Below are 22314 nucleotides of genomic sequence, written 5' to 3' on the forward strand. Positions count from 1 at the left end.
ATTATTTAATTCTCCCACTTTAGTTCTCAAACGTCACACCTGGCCCAAAGCAGCTTCACCTCCTCAGGGAATTCCAAGGAATTCACCCCAAAACTCTCAGAAATCCTGGAAAATGACATCCCAAGGGGTTTTTCCCCCCTCTCATCTCAGTTTTGGACCTTAAAATCTCCATTTATAACTGCAGAAGAGCCTGGAGAAAACACAATATTCTGGATTATTTAATTCTCCCCTTGGAGTTCTCAAAAGTCACACCTGGCCCAAAGCAGCTTCACCAGCAGAGAATTCCCAGGAATTCATCCCAAAACTCTCAGAAATCCTGGAAAATGACATCCCAAGGGTTTTGTCCCTCCTCTCATCTCATCTCTCTCTCAAATTGGCTTTGGACCTTAAAATCTCCATTTATAACTGCAGAAGAGCCTGGACAAAACACAAATTTCTGGATTATTTAATTCTCCCATTTCAGCTCTCCAAAGTCACACCTGGCCCAAAGCAGCTTCACCTCCTCAGGGAATTCCCAGGAATTCACCCCAAAACTCTCAGAAATCCTGGAAAATGACATCCCAAGGGGTTTGTCCCTCCCTCTCATCTCAGGTTTGGACCTTAAAATCTCCATTTATAACTGCAAAGAGCCTGAAGAAAACACAAATTTCTGGATTATTTAATTCTCCCTCCCCTTGTAGTTCTCAAAGCTGGCTTCCCAGGAATTCACCCCAAAACTCCCAGAAATCCTGGAAGGTGACATCCCAAGGGGTTTTTCCCCCCTCTCATCTCAGTTTTGGACCTTAAAATCTCCATTTATAACTGCAGAAGAGCCTGGAGAAAACACAATTTTCTGGATTATTTAATTCTCCCTTTGCAGTTCTCAAAAATCACACCTGGCCCAAAGCAGCTTCACCTCCTCAGAGAATTCCCAGGAATTCCCCCCAAAACTCTCAGAAATCCTGGAAAATGACATCCCAAGGGGTTTTTCCCCCCTCTCATCTCAGTTTTGGACCTTAAAATTTCCATTTATAACTCCAGCAAGAGCCTGGGGAAAGCAGAATTTTCTGGATTATTTCTCAAAAGTCACACCTGGCCCAAAGCAGCTTCACCTCCTCAGAGAATTCCAAGGATTTCACCCCAAAACTCTCAGAAATCCTGGAAAATGAACAATTTTTACCTCTGACAGGGATGATTCCCCCCCTTTGCAGCAGCAGAAAAATGACACCAGTGCTGTTGATGGGTTATAAAAGCCCTTTTATAAAGCCATTTTTAAACAAAACCAAAAAGTTTACAAAAGAAAATAAAAGATACAGAAGAATGAGTTGCTTAATATATTCCAAAAAAGGAGAAAAATAAAAGAGGGGACACAATTCCAACATGCTGAACAATAAAGGGTTCGTTTTTTTTCCTCGTGGTTCTTTTTTTTAATACAAAATACAAGCGAAGGATACACATACTTAAAACAGAGCTCAGGAGCAGGTATGCAGTCCCAGGAACCCTTTTTCAATCAAAGCAAAGCAGGGTTTTTTGTTATTTATATTTTTTTGTTTTTTTGTTTTTCTTTCTTTGCAGGTACATACAGAGACTGGGAATATGTCAAATTAATCAGCACAAAAAGACCATCACACAATTCTACCAATGAATGGTTTGCATCTAGAAATTCACGAACATGGGCAGCACTCATGTTCACTTCAACCCCTTAAAAATAAAAAAACCAACAAAAATAAAAATAAAAAGGTGGTTTTGTTTCGTTTTTTTTAATTTTAAATAAAGCATTAATGTTACATTCAGACTTAACTCCTAGTACCATGCTAGATCTCAGTGTTGTCAAGAGTTCCCAACCCCACAGACTTGTTTGCAGCTGCCCCTTTTTCCTGCTTTTAAAATGAAACAAAAAAATTAAAAATAAAAAAAAAGGACAGGGAGAGGGGACTGCAAAGAGCCTGATGACTTTTTTTTTAATATTTTCTTTTTCTAAAAGCTCACCAGGGGATACTCAAGACAAAAATATTCCTTTGCATACCAGAAAATGCTGCCAGTCTCCTCCTCCACCTTCACCCAAGGGTTTGCTGTGACACGATGGCAAAAACAACAACAACGAAAATTTACGTAGCTCTTATTTACAATTCTTTTTTTTTCTTTTTTTTCTTTTTTTTTTTTTTTTTTTGTAACAATTGCTTCTGCAGGAAGGGGAGAGGAGGTGGGGGGAGAAAAAAAAAAAAAAAAGAAGAAAAAAGAAAATAAAAACCTCCCAAAAGCTGAGAACACAAAGGGAATGGGATGGCAACGCTCCCGCTCACACACTCACACATTGAAGATTTTGGGGTTATTTTTTTTTTGTTTTGTTTTTTTTTTTGTTTTTTACACACATTTAAGTCTGGCTTAAGCTGATTTTAGGATCTCCACCCTCCCTCCTCCCTCCCCTCAATCCCAAAATATATATATAAAAAACCCTGGCCCCTCTGTACAGCGCGTTTGCACACGGGTGCTTTGCAGTCACACTGAGCATGCTGGGGCTGGGCCCCCCAAAATTCCATGGTTTGACACAAGAGTTCCATGAGAAACCATTCAGGGGGAAGGTGGGGTTTAATCCAGAGCCAGGCTGGCCTTGGGGAGCTCTCTGAAAGGCCCAAAAAAGCCCCAAACTCCTCCAGCACAGCTCCTGTTCCAGCAGCGCTGGGATTTGCCTCCTCAGCCTGCAGCTCCCGGCTCCATTTTGGTCAGAAAACCCGAGAATTTCTCATTTTTTGGTGACAGATGTGACAGCAAGGCCTCCCCACAGCCACACATCCCAAATGCCCTCAGGGGCACTCGGGGCCGTCCCTGCAAAGCCGCTCCCGCTCCTCCCCCTCAGGAGATGAACGAACTCCGGGCCCCATTTTAAACTCCCGGCAGGAGCCGCGTGTTCAACGCTAGATCTGTTAGAAAAATAAACACTTCACGAACAAAAGGACAGGAAAGCAAAGCACCAGGTTTTTCGTTGGGTGGTTTTTTTTGTGTTATTTTTGTTATTTTTGTTTTTTTCTACAGTTCCAGAAGCTTCCAGCACGGTACAGATTCCTTCCCTCCCTCACCTGCCTGCCCTCAGGGGCTCCTGTACCTTTGTGAGCATCAGTGGAGGGAATATTTAACAAAAAAAGGGGAAAAAAGGGGGAAAAAAAATGAAAAAAAAACCCCAGGAATTTCAGATTTTTGCCTTGAAAAATTGTAATTTAATTCCAAGCTCCTCAGCTGCCCCATTTTGAAGCCCCTCCTGACCCCCCTAACTCAGCTGTCCTTGTCCTGCTGACCCCATGGAACTGAACCAAAGCAGCTCCAAAATTGCAGATTTTGCCTGATTTTCATCAATCAAAGGCAGAGAGCAGAGCTGGAGGTGCTGCTGTGGATTCAGGGACAGGATGGAAATTGGGGGATTTTAAAAGCAAGAGCAGGGCAGGGCAGGGCTGGAGGGAATTTTGGAATAAATCCGTTTTACCTCTCTGCAAAGGCTCCAGAACTACAGAGAATCTTTTCAAAGGCTCCTCCTCCTCCTGTAAATGAAACTTTCTGCTCCATAAAAACCTCTTGGTGCTCCTAAAGAAAAGCATTTTATCCCATCTTTCCTTCCAGAATGTTTAATACAAATTAATTCTAACGGGTATTTAAAAATAAAATATTTTTAAAAAAGGGTGAAGCCTGCTGCTGCTGCAAAATGATGTATTTTAAATAAAAATATTCAAAATAATAAAAATATTCAAAATAATAAAAATATTCAGCTTGATTAATTTGCTCCAGTCTGTAAAAATGTGAAATTTCCAACAGAGACCAAAGTGTTTGTACCAATCAGCAAAACAGGTTTGGAAAAATGACAAAATCCTTTCAAAGGCTCCTCCTTTGGTAAATGAAACTTTCTGCTCCATAAAAATCTCTTGGTGCTCCTAAAGAAATGCATTTTATCCCAGCTTTCCTTCCAGAATGTTTAATACAAATTAATTCCAATTAATTTGGCATTTTAAAAGGTGATTTAAATTTTGCTGCTGCTGAAAAATTATGTATTAAAAAAAATGTACTTTAAAATAAAAATACTGAAAATAATAGAAATATTCACCTGGATAATTTGCTCCTGTCTGTAAAAATGTGAAATTTCTAACAGAGACCAAAGTGTTTGAACCAATCAGCAAAACAGGTTTGGAAAAGTTGCAAAATCCTGAAAATTTGGGATTTTTATGGGGTTTGGGTTGTGAGACAGAAAAAAGCATCAGGCAGCCTCCAACCCAGCAGAAATGAATGTGGGAGAAGCAGAACAGTTCTGTGAAATACAGGGGAAAGGATAAAACAACCCAAAAACTGCAGTGAAATAACAGAAAATTGGATTTTCACAGCCTTAACTTCTCTTAACCGTGTTAGGAAAAAAGAAATGAAGCAACCAAAAATGAATTTGAGGTGAGAGTCATAAAATAAACTTGAGAAATTCAAAATTCACTTCAGAAAACATCAGGTGGGGCAGGTGAAGAACCAGATCCCCTGGAACTCTCCCTGCACACCCAAATTTAAAGAAAATCCTAAAAATCCAATGCAGAAGAGCAGCTTGAAATATTTTGGGGACCAGCTCTGGGAATCTGAGATTTGCACAAATGTTTGCTACTCCCCAAATTTTTATTTTTTTTAAATGTGGCCAGAATTTCCCAGAATTACCCAAAAAGTTGAAGTAGCACAAATGTTTGCTACTCCCCAAATTTTTATTTTTTAAATGTGGCCAGAATTTCCCAGAATTACCCAAAATTTCCCTCAAAAAGTTGAGGGAATTTCTGCTCTCCCAGCAATCCAGCAGAGCTGTGGGAGAGGAGAGGGAATTACATTTTCTTTTTCTTTTTCAAGACTGAGATTTCCCTGCAGCCTGATCTGTTCTGGAAAAAAAAAATAATAATAAAAAAATCAAAGCATTGTAAAAAAATAAAAATAGATTTACAATGAAACAACATCATCTTTATTGTAACTGCAACAGGAGTTCCATGAGAGTCAAGAATGTTAGAGAAATTTAATTTTGCTAAGAAAAAGGAATTTACCAGCCTCAATAAAAGCCAGGGAATCCCACAGGACAATCACTGAGCTGCTGCAGGAATATTCATTCCATCCACCTGAACTGCATTCAGGGTCCTTTCTGATCATTTTTAGTGTCTAACTCGAGGAAATCTCCAAAATCCCAAAGAGGATTCAGAACCTGCTGCCACCAGAAATCCCAAATTCATGAATTAGCTGCCTTATGTCACGTTCCAGAGGCTGGTTAATAATGGGGACTTCTGGGACAAAAAAGTTAAAAAGCAAAAAAAACAAGAAGGATGCAAAGCTGGAAGGGAAGGTGAGCAACAGACAGAAGCACAGAGGGATTAAGGAAAAAAATCCAAATAAAAATGGCAGGTCCAGTTTTCAATGTTTCCACCAATAAACGTGGCAGGAAACTGTCTGAGGGTGTGAAAATTGAGGTTTGTGGAGGTTCATGAAGTGCAGAAAATAAAAAAATAATGAAGGAAAGGATTTGGCTGCTTGGATAAAAGCAGATTAAAATGGCAGCAACAAAGTCCTGCTCTGCCAGGGACAGCCCCACTGCAAAACATCCCTGCAAAAAAACATCCCTGCAGAAAAATCCCTGCAAAAAAATCCCTGCAAAAGATCCCTGCAAAAAGATCCCTGCAAAAGATCCATGGAGCTCGGGCCTCTGATCCCACAGGCAGGGGCAGCTGATCCTACAGATCCTACAGAACCTGGGGAGCTGAACCCACAGATCCCACAAATCCCACAGGAATGTGGGGAACTGATCCCACAGATCCCACAGGAATGTGGGGAACTGATCCCACAGATCCCACAGGAAATGTGGGGAACTGATCCCACAGAAGGATAAGGAGCTGATCCCACAGATCCCTCAGGCCCCACAAGAAGGATGAGGAGCTGATCCTACAGGCAGAAGGGGAGCAGATCCCACAGGAAGGGTGGGAAGCTGATCCCACACATCCCACAGGGGTGAGGGGAGCTGATCCCACAGATGGGGTAAGGAGAAAACCCCACAGGGAGGGGAGAGGAGCAGATCCCTCAGGCCCCACAGAAAGGGTGAGGAGCTGATCCTACAGCACACACTGCAGCAGGGGAGTAGATCCCACAGGAGGGGTGAGGAGCTGAGCCCACAGACCCCACAGGAGGGGTGAGGAGCTGACCCCATAGATCCCACAGGAGAAGTGAGGAGCTGAGCCCACAGATCCCACAGGAAAAGTGAGGAGCTGACCCCACAGATCCCACAGGAGGGGTGAGGAGCTGAGCCCACAGATCCCACAGGAGAAGGGAGGAGCTGACCCCACAGATCCCACAGGAAAAGTGAGGAGCTGAGCCCACAGGCAGCAGGGGAGCTGATCCCACAGGGAAGGGTAGGGAGCTGATCCTACACATCCCACAGGAGGGGTGAGGAGCTGAATCTGCAGGTATAGAGGGAGCTGATCCCACAGGAGGAGGAGCTAATCCTATGGGCAGAAGGGGAGCTGAGCCCACAGACCCTACAGGAAGGGTGAGGAGCTGATCCTACAAGTTTAAGGGGAGCTGATTGACCCCAGAGCCCACAGAAGGGATGAGGAGCTGATCCTACAGACAGAAGGGGAGCTGACCCCACAGACCCTACAGGTATAAGGGGAGCTGACCCCACAGAGCCCACAGAAGGGATGAGGAGCTGACCCCACAGGCAGAAGAGGGGCAGATCCTACAGGAAGGGTGAGGAGCTGATCCTACAGGCAGAAGAGGAGCTGACCCCACAGACCCTACAGGTACAAGGGGAGCTGACCCCACAGAGCCCACAGAAGGGATGAGGAGCTGACCCCACAGGCAGAAGAGGGGCAGATCCTACAGGAAGGGTGAGGAGCTGATCCTACAAGTTTAAGGGGAGCTGATTGACCCCACAGAGCCCACAGAAGTGGTAAGGAGCTGACCCTACAGGCAGAAGGGGAGCTGACCCCACAGACCCTACAGGTACAAGGGGAGCTGACCCCACAGAGCCCACGGGCACGAGTGCGGAGCTGACCCCACAGAAGGGATGAGGAGCTGATCCTACAGGCAGAAGGGGAGCTGATCCCACAGACCCTCAGTTTTAAGGGGAGCTGACTGACCCCACAGGCAGGGGTGAGGAGCTGACCCCACAGAGCCCACAGAAGTGGTAAGGAGCTGATCCTACAGGCAGCGGTGAGGAGCTGACCCCACAGGTTTAAGGGGAGCTGACCCCACAGGTTTAGGGGGAGCTGACCCCACAGAGCCCACAGGAGCAGGGGGGCACAGGAAGTGCCCCCTGTGCCCCTCCCTGTGCCAGGGATCCCTGGGGCTCTGTGAGGGCGGCCAAGGAACAGCCAGGGCTGGCTCAGGGCCATCCTCTGCTCACAGCCACAAAAGGAAATCCCTCACCCCAAAAGCTGAAGAATTTCATTTTACATTATCTGGGAATTTGTTTGCTTGGTTTTTTTTTTTTTGGGTTTTTTTTTCCCTTGGAAAAATCGATAATAAAAACATTTCCCACCATACCCAATGGAAAGCAGGTTTAAAAATGATTTTGTCATTTCTCTCCCCTGTTCTGCCCCTCTACAGAAGGAATAAAAGAAGGCTGGAGGTTGAAAATCTGAATTTCTCTGGAATGGGCTGCAATTTGCCTGCAGCAAGAAGAGTTTTCTATCCAGCAGAGACAAAAGATCTCCCATCCTGACTAGAGGGGCTTTTTAAAATCAAAGACACTGGAGCATCTCAGAGTTTCTTGATTGCTTTCCATGAAAAACGTGCCTGAATCCAAGAAACACAGGATTCCTCCCTGTGCTCCATCCTCCTCCACTGCAATCAGCTCAACTACATTTTTGCTGAGACTAAACTCATCTCAAAGTCTGTTAAAGCAAAGCTTCATTATTTTTTTTTTTCCCCATATATTCCAAATACAGAATAATAGTTTTAAACAGCTCTTACCAGCACTGGGAAAAAAAAAAAATCTATTCTACTTAAGGATTTGTAAGTATGGTTTCCACAGATCAGTCTCAAACCTTATTGCTTCACAACTGCAGTACCCTTGGGAAAAAAAAATATGAAATATTGAAAATAAAATCAAATATTGGGAAAAAAATCAAATATTGGAAAAAATCAAATATTGGGAAAAAAAATCAAATATTGGAAAAACAAATCAAATATTGGAAAAAAAAATCAAATATTGGGAAAAAAAAATCAAATATTGGTCTGTTAATTTGTCTCAAATGGCTTCTCAGATTTGGCAGGGGAGGGAGAACGGAATGGCCAACAGAGAACATTGACTTCAAAATCTCACTGTAGAAGGGTTTCCTCTTATTAAAAAAGAATTACACTGTATTAAACAGCTGAAAGTAAAGACAGCATTCAAAGCCCATGAGTCAAGCCACAGCCAAAACCGTGTTCTACCCCTAAGTATTGTTTTCTTTTCCTTTTTCTTTTTTTTTTCCTCTTTTTTTTTTTTAAACAAAGATTTTTTTTTCCTCAACTGCCATTTTAATCTTCACCAGAGGGTGCTTCATCTTCAGATCCCTCATCCCCTGACTTTTCTGGTGGAGGGCTGGCTGATTTTTTCTTTTCTGGGGGACTTTCAGGCTCTTCATCCTCTTCTTTTGGGGATGGGGTTTTTTCTTTTGTTGCCTTGGAAGCTGTGGGGCGACCTGCCTTCCCTTTGCCTTTCACTGGGCTGGGGGTCACTGGAAAAAGAAAAACTTTGTAAAACTCAGCAGCAGCAGAAAGAAAAAGGCAGAAAAATTCCCAATAAATGGGATTTTTGAGTCATTCAGCAGCAGTTTGACCATACCCACAGTGGTTTTAGCACTCCCAATTAGCAAAGCTGAAGTGAAGAGTGATTTAATGAGATTTAAAAGGTGTTTGATTGCAGGTGCTGGTTAATTGTTGGATGTGACCTCATAAATGCACCCAGCTCTGTCCAAGCAGAGCACACATTGTTGTTATAATTTGAATTTCCTGCAGAAATGCACCCAGCTCTGTCCAAGCAGAGCACACATTGCTGCTGTTATAATTTGAATTTCCTGCAGAAATGCACCCAGCTCTGTCCAAGCAGAGCACACACTGCTGTTATAATTTGAATTTCCTGCAGAAATGCACCCAGCTCTGTCCAGGCAGAGCACACACTGCTGTTATTTGAATTTCCTGCAGAAATGCATCCAGCTCTGTCCAAGCAGAGCACACATTGCTGTTATAATCTGAATTTCCTGCAGAAATGCACCCAGCTCTGTCCAAGCAGAGCACACATTGCTGTTATAATTTGAATTTCCTGCAGAAATGCACCCAGCTCTGACCAAGCAGAGCACACACTGCTGCTGTTATAATTTGAATTTCCTGCAGAAATGCATCCAGCTCTGACCAAGCAGAGCACACACTGCTGTTATAATTTGAATTTCCTGCAGAAATGCACCCAGCTCTGACCAAGCAGAGCACACACTGCTGTTATTTGAATTTCCTGCAGAAATGCACCCAGCTCTGTCCAAGCAGAGCACACACTGCTGTTATAATTTGAATTTCCTGCAGAATGTCCAAGCAGAGCACACATTGCTGTTATAATTTGAATTTCCTGCAGAAATGCACCCAGCTCTGCTCTGGTTGACATTTCACAAAGTCCCAAGCAAAGCCACAAATTGTCATTATTTATTATTTGCCTGGGAGGCACCAAGGCAGAATGCAGCCCCTCAGCTTTTCCTACCATGGGTTTTTACCACCAAAACACAGCCACCAAATCAGCCCCTAAGGAAGAACTAAAGCCAAGCTCATCACTCCCTCCTGCTGCTTCCAATCGTGGATTTTGGCTTTTCCAACATTTCTGTGGCTGTCCAGGACCCCAAGATTTCAACCAAGCTCTGCAGCAAAAAGAAAAATCTGGATTTTCAACTGAGAACCTTTCCTTGCACAGACTCACCTGTAGCCTTTAGCCTGGGCTTGGGCATTTTCTTTTCTTTCCTCTCTGGCTTGGATTTCTTGGAAACCTTCTTGTTTTTCTTTTTTGAACTGCCATAGTCACTGTCATCATCATCTTCCATGAGGAAGTCTTCATCACTTCCTGAATCTGCTGGAAGCATATGGAAATTTCAGGTTTTTTGGGGGAAAAAAAAAACCAAAAAAGGAAGAAAAAGATAAAAGATACAGCTGAAATCTGCCAGTGAAATTGTGGACACAGACCCTGAGACTTTGTGGGCTTCCATTTATCTGCTGTGCTAAAATCTGAGGGGGTTTTTACATCAGCAATGCCACAGAGACAGAAAAAAGCAGAAAAAAAGCATTGAGAAGTTTACAATTAAACTTTAGGGCTGCCTCCAAAGAAAGAGATCTCTGGAAAACACACACTCATTTTAAACAGACCCTCAAATTATCTGCAAGGAAAAGGCACCAAGGTGAAGTTTCTTGTCTCAGATAATTCCAGATTCATTGAATGAACTCTTCAGTTATTTAAGGATTTCCTACTTAAAAACTCTGGACTGCAAAAATTCCAAAGCAGTTTTGAGGCTCTGGTTTATCTCCCACTGCACATCACCAACCAAGCTTGCAGGAACAAGAAATGGTGCAAATTCATGACAGATTCCAACTTTCAAGTTACACAAAGTTGCCACAGCCACATTTCTATAATTTAAGTATTTGATGATTTATAATTTAAGTATTTGATGATTTAAATCTCATTCTGGATAAGAAAAGCAGGAAAGGGATTAACAGATTTACCCATTTGTGAGGATAAATGTTGTGGGACACACACACAAACCTTTGCTGCAAACTTGGAGCACAAATTCAGCTGTGCAAACCCAGCTGGGACAGACAGACAATAAAAATGAGGAGCACAATTTCCATTTGTGTCCCAGCAAGAACCCAACTGTGTGTGCTCCTGTCTCCCATCCCATTTCCTCACTCTCCTGGAACTGTGCCTCATCATCCTCCTGCTCTTCCTCCTCACTGCCCACACCATCCATGAGCATCTCCCTCTGTTTGGAGGCTGCTGTGTCTCACAGATAATTCCAGATTCATTGAGTGAACTCTTCAGTCATTTAAATTTTCAGTTTAGATCTTAAAATCTGGTATTGAACTTTAAAAACTTTTGACTGCAAAAATTCCAAAGCAGTTTTGAAGCTCTGGTTTATCTCCCACTGAACATCACCAACCAAGCTTGCAGGAACAAGAAATGGTGCAAATTCATGACAGATTGCAGCTTTCAAATCATAGAAAGTTGCCACAGCCACATTTCTATGATTTAAGTATTTGATGATTTATAATTTAAGTATTTGATGATTTAAATCTCATTCTGGATAAGAAAAGCAGGAAAGGGATTAACAGATCTACCCATTTGTGAGGATAAATGTTGTGGGACACCCACACAAACCTTTGCTGCAAACTTGGAGCACAAATTCAGCTGTGCAAACCCAGCTGGGACAGACAGACAATAAAAATGAGGAGCACAATTTCCATTTGTGTCCCAGCAAGAACCAAACTGTGTGTGCTCCTGTCTCCCATCCCATTTACTCACTCTCCTGTGCCTCATCATCCTCCTGCTCTTCCTCCTCACTGCCCACACCATCCATGAGCATCTCCCTCTGTTTGGAGGCTGCTTTGTCTCACAGATTCTCCCAGATTCATTGAGTGAACTCTTCAGTCATTTACATTTTCAGTTTAGATCTTAAAATCTGTCACTGAACTTTAAAAACTTTGGACTGCAAAAATTCCAAAGCAGTTTTGAAGCTCTGGTTTATCTCCCACTGCACATCACCAACCAAGCTTGCAGGAACAAGAAATGGTGCAAATTCATGACAGATTGCAGCTTTCAAGTTACACAAAGTGGCCACAGCCACATTTCTATGATTTAAGTATTTGATGATTTATAATTTAAGTATTTGATGATTTAAATCTCATTCTGGATAAAAAAAACAAGGAAGGGATTAACAGATTTACCCATTTGTGAAGATAAATGTTGTGGGACACACACACAAACCTTTGCTGCAAACCTGGAGCACAAATTGAGCTGTGCAAACCCAAGTGGGACAGACAGACAATAAAAATGAGGAGCACAATTTCCATTTGTGTCCCAGCAAGAACCAAACTGTGTGTGCTCCTGTCTCCCATCCCATTTCCTCACTCTCCTGGAACTGTGCCTCATCATCCTCCTGCTCTTCCTCCTCACTGCCCACACCATCCATGAGCATCTCCCTCTGTTTGGAGGCTGCTTTGTCTCACAGATAATTCCAGATTCATTGAGTGAACTCTTCAGTCATTTAAATTTTCAGTTTAGATCTTAAAATCTGTCACTGAACTTGAAAAACTTTTGTCTGCAAAAATTCCAAAGCAGTTTTGAAGCACTGGTTTATTTTCCACTGAACATGACCAACCAAGCTTGCAGGACAGTAAGTGATGCAAATTCATGACAGATTCCAACTTTCAAGGTACACAAAGTGGCCACAGCCACATTTCTATAATTTAAGTATTTGATGATTTATAATTTAAGTATTTGATGATTTAAATCTCATTCTGGATTAAAAAGCAGGAAAGGGATTAACAGATTTACCCATTTGTGAAGATAAATGTTGTGGGACACACACACAAACCTTTGCTGCAAACCTGGAGCACAAATTCAGCTGTGCAAACCCAGCTGGGACAGACAGACAATAAAAATGAGGAGCACAATTTCCATTTGTGTCCCAGCAAGAACCAAACTGTGTGTGCTCCTGTCTCCCATCCCATTTCCTCACTCTCCTGGAAATGTGCCTCATCATCCTCCTGCTCTTCCTCCTCACTGCCCACACCATCCATGAGCATCTCCCTCTGTTTGGAGGCTGCTGTGTCTCACAGATAATTCCAGATTCATTGAGTGAATTCTTCAGTCATTTAAATTTTCAGTTTAGATCTTAAAATCTGGCATTGAACTTGAAAAACTTTGGACTGCAAAAATTCCAAAGCAGTTTTGAAGCTCTGGTTTATCTCCCACTGAACATCACCAACCAAGCTTGCAGGAACAAGAAATGGTGCAAATTCATGACAGATTGCAGCTTTCAAATCATAGAAAGTTGCTACAGCCACATTTCTATGATTTAAGTATTTGATGATTTATAATTTAAGTATTTAATGATTTAAATCTCATTCTGGATAAGAAAAGCAGAGAAGGGATTAACAGATTTACCCATTTGTGAGGATAAATGTTGTGGGACACACACACCAACCTTTGCTGCAAACTTGGAGCACAATTTCCATTTGTCTCCCAGCAAGAACCCAACTGTGTGTGCTCCTGTCTCCCATCCCATTTACTCACTCTCCTGGAACTGTGCCTCATCATCCTCCTGCTCTTCCTCCTCACTGCCCACATCATCCATGAGCATCTCCCTCTGTTTGGAGGCTGCTTTGGACGCCGCCTGCCGCTGCTGACGAACATTTTTGTGATCTTCCTTCTCATCCTCGCTGTCCTCTGCAGGAAAAGGCCCCAAACTGGGCTGAGTACAGAGCACAGAGCACACAGCTCCTGCCATGAGGCAGCAAAATCTTTTTAGGGCATTTATCAGGGGGTTAAAACCCTCACTGAGTTACTGTGGGGACAATTCAACCTCGGCAATACCCACCCAACAAAGATCCTCTGCAAAAGAATTAATTTTTTCCCTTTTTTCCCCTCTTTTTTTTTCTCTTTTTTCCCTTTTTACCTGCAGGCCTTTTCCTGGATTTGGAGGCTGCTCTCTTGTTCTTGTCTGGTTTAGCTTTCTTTCCTTTTTTGCTTTTTTGGGAGCTCTCGTAGTCGCTGTCGGCTTTGCCGTCGTCGGCCCCTACGTCATCGTCTTCACTGCCAAAATCTTCATCTGCAAAGAAAAGGCAGCAAGGTGGAATCTCTGGGATCATTCTGGCTAAAAGCTGCAGGGAAGGGATCAATCTGTGCACTCCTGAAGATAAATTTTATAGGATCATCACATAACACAAAAAAAAACCCCATTACCCCAAAGCAGGGTGGGAAGTAACAGCAGCAGAGGCAACATAAGACTTCAAATAAATCAGAATAATTCAATTTCTGCCTCAAATTCTGCTCCTGCAACTCTCACAGACATGATTTAAAGCTACACAATAGTTACCTGCTGAGTGTGAATCATCTTTCTTAGTCTTCACATCTTTGTCTTCTGAATCCTCACTGCAAATGACAGAAGGGGAAAGTCTGAGTGTTTGTCTCAGCTTGGATTTCAGTCACTTTTGTGTGGAAAACAACAACTTGTAAAGAGCAAATGATGTCCAAACTGAGAATTTTCACTTGTCCTGGACATACTCAGGATTACTCAGCTGTCTGTGGAGTTATCAGGGTTGGGAAGATAAATTTCAGACTCTGAATCACAAAAAAAAAACTTCAACCAGGCAGGAAATAATCAGATTGAGGTGAAAAATTCACTCTTCATCCAGCCCACAAGGGGCTTTCAGTTTAGTTCCAATTCTGATGGTTTATATGCAGTTTAGAAATGCAATAAAGGTTTATCCTAAATAGATTTTAAGGCAGCATTTGTCTTTATGTCATTGTTTAAATTCCATTCTGTGCATCTTGCTCTTCATTGACATAAGTCTGACCTAAGCTTCCTCACTTTATTTGATCATTTGGTTGATTTGGAAAATAAAAGACATCTTGGGGTGACAGAACAAGAACCAGCTAGCAGAACCTGTGGACCTTCAGAACCAGCACCCCTGAAGCTGAAATCTGTCATAACAACAAAAAGAAATCATTTCAAAGGTCTTGTGGCAATCATTGGGGGCACTGCAAAATGGAAATTCTACAGGAAAAGTTCACTTTCAGCTCCCAAAGCAAGTTCTGTGTTTATGGATTACCCAAAATGGGGAACAAAGAGACACAGAACTCCCAGGTGTCCCCAACCCCTGGCACCACAGGGGTGCCCTGGGAGGCTGCAGGAGCTGCCCCTTGCCCTGACCCAGCTGAGGATGAGCTGCTGCCAACCCTGGTGCCTAAATCCCTTTCCCTGCCCCTCCAGCTGCCTCTGGAGCAGGGCTGACCCATCTTAAAGTTTGAGTTGCCCTCCTGAGCATCTCTAATGTCTACGGATTACCCAAAACGGGGAACAAAGAGCCACAAAACTCCCAGATGTCCCCAATCCCTGGCACCACAGGGAGGCCCTGGGAGGCTGCAGGAGGAGCTGCCCCTGGCCCTGACCCACCTTTGTGCCTAAATCCCATTTCCAAGCTGCCTCTGCAGTGATGGAGCCCTGCAGCCAGGAGCTCCCCAGTGATTCCTGCCTCACCTCAGTGTCTCAGCCCCCAGTCTCACTGCAATTCCACTCCCCACACACAGGAAATGTTGCCAAGAGATCAAAGCTGATTTTTTACCTGTCCTCTTGAGAATTCTTCCCAGATCTCCTCTTGTTTGTAGCCTCTCAGGGAGATCAGCACCACAGGGATGCCCTGAGAGGCTGCAGGAGCTGCCCCTTGCCCTGACCCAGCTGAGGATGCCAACCCTGGTGCCTAAATCCCTTTCCCTGCCCCTCCAGCTGCCTCTGGAGCAGGGCTGATCCATCTTAAAGTTTAAGTTGCCCTCCTGAGCATCTCTAAGGTTTATAGATTACCCAAAATGGGAACAAAGAGAGACAAAACTTCCAGCTGTCCCCAACCCCTGGCACCACAGGGATGCCCTGGGAGGCTGCAGGAGGAGCTGCCCCTTGCCCTGACCCACCTTTGTGCCTAAATCCCATTTCCAAGCTGCCTCAGCCCCCAGTCTCACTGCAGTTCCACTCCCCACACACAGGAAATGTTGCCAAGAGATCAAAGCTGATTTTTTACCTGTCCTCCTGAGAATTCTCCCCAGATCTCCTCTTGGGGAGATCAGCACCACAGGGATGCCCTGAGAGGCTGCAGGAGCTGCCCCTTGCCCTGACTCACCTTTGTGCCTAAATCCCATTTCCAACCTGTCTCAGCCCCCAGTCTCACTGCAATTCCACTGCCCACACACAGGAAATGTTGCCATGAGATCAAAGCTGATTTTCTTACCTGTCCTCCTGAGAATTCTTCCCAGATCTCCTCTTGTTTTTTGCCTCTCGGGGAGATGAGCGGATTTTCTTGGATGGGGGACCTGAATCTCTTCCATAATCATCATCTGGACAGACAGACAGCACAACATGGCTTTGGCTCAAACTCATGCCCAGCAAACTCAGCTCTCCTCAGATACAGCTCCAACTGAGCATTTCGTGCAAAGCAAAAAGAAAAATATCCCAAAGCTGCAAAAAAACCTTGGTGGAAGCAAAGCCCTGCTGGAATCCCTGATCTGAGCTTTGCCTCTGCCACAGCACCAGGAAAACGTTCAGGAGTCACAAACAATCCTCACAAGAGGGCACAGGATTCATTCTGCATTTAGTTCTTCTATAAAGGTATTAAAAATGAACATCCCTGGGCATTTCTGCAGGGCTCCACCAGCACAGGCTGTGAGGGGTGAAGGTGCCATGGCACAGGAGTTTACAGCAGAACCTCCCACAGCACTGGATGGATGGATGGATGGATGGATGGATGGATGATGGATGGACTAATGAATGAATGGATGAATGGATGGATGGATGATGGATGAAAGAATGAATGAATGAATGAACCACTGCAATTACAACCATGCAGGTTTGTCTGGTTTGAATTATCAGGGCAAACTCAGATTGAGTTCATCTCCCAAGAACTCAAAAACATTCCAGAAAATTTCTGTTGATTCACACAGATCAGATGTTTTGACAAATGGGATCCAGAATTTTAATTCAGAGATTACATTTTCCAAATGTGATCCAGCACTATTTTGTTCATTCACACATATTCTATTATTTTAGAAATGGGATCCAGAAATGTTAAACCACAGAGATCACATTTCTACCAAATGTGATCCAGCACTATTTTATTAATTCACACACATTATCTTTTTTAGAAATGGGATCCAGAATTTTAGTTCGGAGATTAATTTTTTCCAAATGTGATTTAGCACTATTTTGTTAATTCACACATTGTATTATTTTAGAAATGGGATCCAGAATTTTAATTCAGAGTTTACACTTTTTCCAGATGTGATCCAGCACTATTTTGCTAATCCACACAAATGATATTATTTTAGAAAAGGGTTTCAGAATTTTCATTCAGAGATTCCATTTTCCCAACGTGATCCAGCACTATTTTATTAATTCACACAGATTCTATTACTTTACAAATGGGAACCAGAATTTTAATTCAGAGTTTACACTTTTTCCAGATGTGATCCAGCACTATTTTATTAATTCACAGATTATATTATTTTAGAAATGGGTTTCACAATTTTCATTCAGAGATCCATTTCCCCAATGTGATCCAGCACTATTTTATTAATTCACAGATTATATTATTTTAGAAAAGGGTTTCACAATTTTCACTCAGAGATCCATTTTCCCAGTGTGATCCAGCACTATTTATTAATTCACACAAATTGTATTATTTTAGAAAAGGGTTTCACAATTTTCACTCAGAGTTTCCATTTTCCCAGTGTGACCCAGCACTATTTCATTAATCCCCACAATTGATATTTTTCCCACAATCCCCAATCCCTGATGCTGTGGGCTCCCTGGAGCCATTCCAGAAATCCCAAAATCTTTTCCAGTGCAGAAAAGCAGCACCAGGGAGCCCCTGGCCCAGAGCACAGAGAGGGGAGGCCCTGCAGGCACCACCACAATTCCAGCAGCAAAGATGGAGATTTCCATCCCCATTGTTGCTTTAACACAAAACATCTGAGAATCATTGAATTTCCAAATACTTATTAACAGTTCAGGCTGTAGAGAACAGAAACTCCTTGGAATTTGGAGCTGAGGCAGAACAATTAATATGCATGGAATAATGAAGAAATTAAGGCCAAAAAAATTCATTTACCAGCATCATCTGATTCCTGAAACTGGGAGTAATCCACCACCTTCCTGTTCCTGGAAAAAGCAGGAAAATAAATTAGGAATTTCTGCCACTTCAGGGCTACTAAAGCTTTAAGGAATAAGAAATGTCACATCCTTTTCTTCAGAGCTGCATTTGTAGCCCAAAAACACCTCAAGAAAACCTGGAGAATTCAGCCACCTCCACCTGTGCAGCCAGCAAAGGATATTAATGAATAAATAGCATTTTCCTGAGGAGATTGAACAATAATAGGCTCAGAATGTGAATGTGAATTTTGATAAATACACAAAGGTTATAAACCAAACCTTCCTGAGCTGCTCTCTTTGGAATTCCTGTTTCTCACAGCTCACCTGCTCTCCCACCTTCTCCTCCAGTTTTTATTTTCCCATTGGATCCCTGGTTTTAAAGCATTCCAAGTTTCCACTGGAGCTTCCTGAATGAGTGACACCCATCTGAAAATCAACAAAACCAAATCTGCCCCTTGAACTCCCAGAGACCCCCAGAATGGAATTGCTGGGGATTTATCAGCACCTTGTCCATCAAATCCAGGTGGTTTTATTGATAAACCACCAAACCCCAACTGATTTATTGATAAACCATCAAACCCCAGCTCTGTTATTGATAAACCATCAAACCCCAGCTGTTTTATTGACAAGGTACAAAAACCCCAACTCTTTTTACTGATAAAGTATCAGATCCCAACTCTTATTGACAAGCTATCAAATCCCAGCTGATTTATCAATAAAGTATCAAATCCCAGCTGTTTTATGGCCAAGATATCAAATCCCAGCTCTTTTATTGATAAACTATCAAATCCCAGCTGTTTTATTGACAAGGTACAAAAATCCCAACTCTTTTAATTGACAAAGTCTAAAAATTTCTACTCTTTTTACTGATAAAGTATCAAATCCCAACTCTTATTGACAAGAAATCAAACCCCAGCTGTTTCACTGACAAGATATAAAAATCCCAACTCTTTCTATTGATAAAGTATCAAATCCCAGCTGATTTATTGATAAACCATCAAATCCCAGCTCTGTTATTGATAAACCATCAAACCCCAGCTGTTTTATTGACAAGGTATCAAACCCCAGCGGTTTAATTCACAAGATATCAAATCCCAGCTGTTTAATTGACAAAGTATAAAAATCCCCACTCTTTTTATTGATAAACTATCAAATCCCAGCTGATTTATCAATAAACTATCAAACCCCAACTGTTTAATTCACAAGAAATCAAATCCCAGCTCTTTTATTGACAAGATATAAAAATCCCAACTCTTTTTATTGATAAACTATCAAACCCCAGCTGTTTCACTGACAAAGTATAAAAATCCCAGCTCTTTCTATTGATAAAGTCTAAAAATTTCTACTCTTTTTACTGATAAAGTATCAAATCCCAACTCTTATTGACAAGAAATCAAAGTAAAAAAGTATCAAATACAGTATCAAACCCCAGCTGATTTCTCAATAAACTATCAAAACCCACCTCTTTTATTGACAAGGTATCAACCCCCAGCTGTTTAATGGCCAAGATATCAAACCCCAGCTGTTTTATTGACAAGATATAAAAATCCCAACTCTTTTTATTGATAAACTATCAAACCTCAGCTGTTTAATTGACAAGATATCAAATCCCAGCTCTTTCATTGACAAAGTATAAAAACCCCCAATCTTTTTATTGATAAAGTATCAAACCCCAGCTGATTTATCAATAAACTATCAAACCTCAACTGTTTTATTGACAAGATATCAAACCCCAGCTGTTTAATGGACAAAGTATAAAAATCCCCAATCTTTTTATTGATAAACTATCAAATCCCAGCTGTTTTATTGATAAAGTATCAAACCCAGCTGTTTTATTCACAAGATATCAAATCCAGCTGTTTCATTCACAAGACACCTGCCCCATAAAACAGCAATCCAAGGAAACCATGGCAGCCTTGTTGGATTTGAGAATTCCATGAATTTCAGTTGATAACTCAGCCCTGGAGGAGCTGCAGCTACAGAAATTCCCAGAGCTCCTTTTCCTGCCCTTGGGGCCCAAAAACCAAGGAAAAATGGGATTTTGCATGCAGGAATTCCCAGAGCTCCTTTCTCTTTTCCTTTAGGCCAAAACCCAAGGAAAAATGGGATTTTGCATACAGAAATTCCCAGAGCTCCTTTTCCTGCCCTTTGGGCCAAAACCAAGGAAAAATGGGATTTTGCATGCAGGAATTCCCAGAGCTGCTTTTCCTGTCCTTTGGGCCCAAAACCAAGGAAAAATGGGATTTTGCATACAGAAATTCCCAGAGCTCCTTTTCCTGCACTTTGGGCCCCAAACCAAGGAAAAATGGGATTTTGCATGCAGAAATTCCCAGAGCTCCTTTCTCTTGTCCCTTGGGCCCAAAACCAAGGAAAAATGGGATTTTGCATGCAGAAATTCCCAGAGCTCCTTTTCCTGCCCTTTGGGCCCAAAAACCAAGGAAAAATGGGATTTTGCATACAGGAATTCCCAGAGCTCCTTTTCCTGTCCCTTGGGCCCAAAAACCAAGGAAAAATGGGATTTTGCATACAGAAATTCCCAGAGCTGCTTTCTCCTGCAATTTGGGCCCCAAACCAAGGAAAAATGGGATTTTGCATACAGAAATTCCCAGAGCTCCTTTTCCTGTCCCTTGGGCCCAAAACCAAGGAAAAATGGGATTTTGCATACAGAAATTCCCAGAGCTCCTTTTCCTGCATTTTAGGCCAAAAACCAAGGAAAAATGGGATTTTGCATACAGAAATTCCCAGAGCTCCTTTTCCTGTCCTTCAGGCCAAAACCAAGGAAAAATGGGATTTTGCATACAGAAATTCCCAGAGCTGCTTTCTCCTGCAATTTGGGCCCAAAACCAAGGAAAAATGGGATTTTGCATACAGAAATTCCCAGAGCTCCTTTTCCTGCACTTTGGGCCCAAACCCAAGGAAAAATGGGATTTTGCATACAGGAATTCCCAGAGCTCCTTTTCCTGTCCTTGGGGCCCAAACCAAGGAAAAATGGGATTTTGCATACAGGAATTCTCAGAGCTGCTTTTTCCTGCCCTTTGGGCCAAAAAACCAAGGAAAAATGGGATTTTGCATGCAGAAATTCCCAGAGCTCCTTTTCCTGCATTTTAGGCCAAAAACCAAGGAAAAATGGGACTTTGCATGCAGGAATTCCCAGGTGCTTTTTCCTGCACTTTGGGCCAAAAAACCAAGGAAAAATGGGATTTTGCATGCAGAAATTCCCAGAGCTCCTTTTCCTGCATTTTAGGCCAAAAACCAAGGAAAAATGGGACTTTGCATGCAGGAATTCCCAGGTGCTTTTTCCTGCACTTTGGGCCAAAAAACCAAGGAAAAATGGGATTTTGTATGCAGAAATTCCCAGAGCTCCTCTCTCCTGTCTTTTGGGCCCAAAACCAAGGAAAAATGGGATTTTGCATACAGAAATTCCCAGAGCTGCTTTCTCTTTTCCTTTAGGCCAAAACCAAGGAAAAATGGGATTTTGCATACAAAATTAAATTCCCAGAGCTCCTTTTCCTGTCCTTGAGGCCCAAAACCAAGGAAAAATGGGATTTTGCATACAGGAATTCCCAGAGCTCCTTTTCCTGTCCTTTGGGCCCAAAACCAAGGAAAAATTGGATTTTGCATACAGGAATTCCCAGAGCTCCTTTTCCTGTCTCTTGGGGCCAAAACCAAGGAAAAATGGGATTTTGCATGCAGAAATTCCCAGAGCTCCTTTTCCTGCACTTTGGGCCCAATTCCAAGGAAAAATGGGATTTTGCATACAGAAATTCCCAGAGCTCCTTTCTCTTGTCCTTTGGGCCCAAAACCAAGGAAAAATGGGATTTTGCATACAGAAATTCCAAGAGCTCCTTTTCCTGTCCTTTGGGCCAAAACCAAGGAAAAATGGGATTTTGCATACAGGAATTCCCAGAGCTCCTTTCTCCTGTCCCTTTGGGCCCAAAACCAAGGAAAAATGGGATTTTGCATGCAGAAATTCCCAGAGCTCCTTTTCCTGTCCTTTGGGCCAAAACCAAGGAAAAATGGGATTTTGCATACAAAATTAAATTCCCAGAGCTCCTTTTCCTGTCCCTTGGGGCCCAAAACCAAGGAAAAATGGGATTTTGCATGCAGAAATTAAATTCCCAGAGCTCCTTTCTCCGGCATTTTGGGCCCAAAACCAAGGAAAAATGGGATTTTGCATGCAGAAATTCCCAGAGTTCCTTTTCCTGTCCTTTGGGCCCAATTCCAAGGAAAAATGGGATTTTGCATACAGGAATTCCCAGAGCTCCTTTTCCTGTCCTTGAGGCCAAAACCCAAGGAAAAATGGGATTTTGCATACAGGAATTCCCAGAGCTGCTTTCTCCTGCACTTTGGGCCCAAAACCCAAGGAAAAATGGGATTTTGCATACAGAAATTCCCAGAGCTCCTTTTCCTGCAT

General features: G+C 42.6%; 1 protein-coding gene across 2 annotated transcripts in view; it reads right to left on the bottom strand.

Annotated features, from left to right (window-relative positions):
* Positions 1 to 1219: 1219 nt before the first annotated feature.
* The window catches only part of NUCKS1 (nuclear casein kinase and cyclin dependent kinase substrate 1), a 32051-nt gene continuing 10956 nt past the window's right edge, over positions 1220 to 22314 (bottom strand). Inside the window, exons 2-8 of one of the 2 annotated variants that reach the window (XM_054648740.2) lie at positions 17860 to 17909; positions 15985 to 16090; positions 14079 to 14134; positions 13659 to 13811; positions 13277 to 13429; positions 9914 to 10063; positions 1220 to 8690 (exon numbers count right to left, since the gene is read on the bottom strand). In XM_054648740.2, coding sequence (XP_054504715.1) covers positions 8491 to 8690; positions 9914 to 10063; positions 13277 to 13429; positions 13659 to 13811; positions 14079 to 14134; positions 15985 to 16090; positions 17860 to 17909 — 868 coding nt within the window. In that variant the 3' untranslated portion in view covers positions 1220 to 8490. The remainder of the gene's footprint in view (positions 8691 to 9913; positions 10064 to 13276; positions 13430 to 13658; positions 13812 to 14078; positions 14135 to 15984; positions 16091 to 17859; positions 17910 to 22314) is intronic. The other variant, XM_077190693.1, reaches the window with a different exon arrangement.

Source organism: Agelaius phoeniceus, chromosome 25 (genome assembly GCF_051311805.1).
Source record: "Agelaius phoeniceus isolate bAgePho1 chromosome 25, bAgePho1.hap1, whole genome shotgun sequence".
NCBI lineage: Eukaryota > Metazoa > Chordata > Aves > Passeriformes > Icteridae > Agelaius > Agelaius phoeniceus.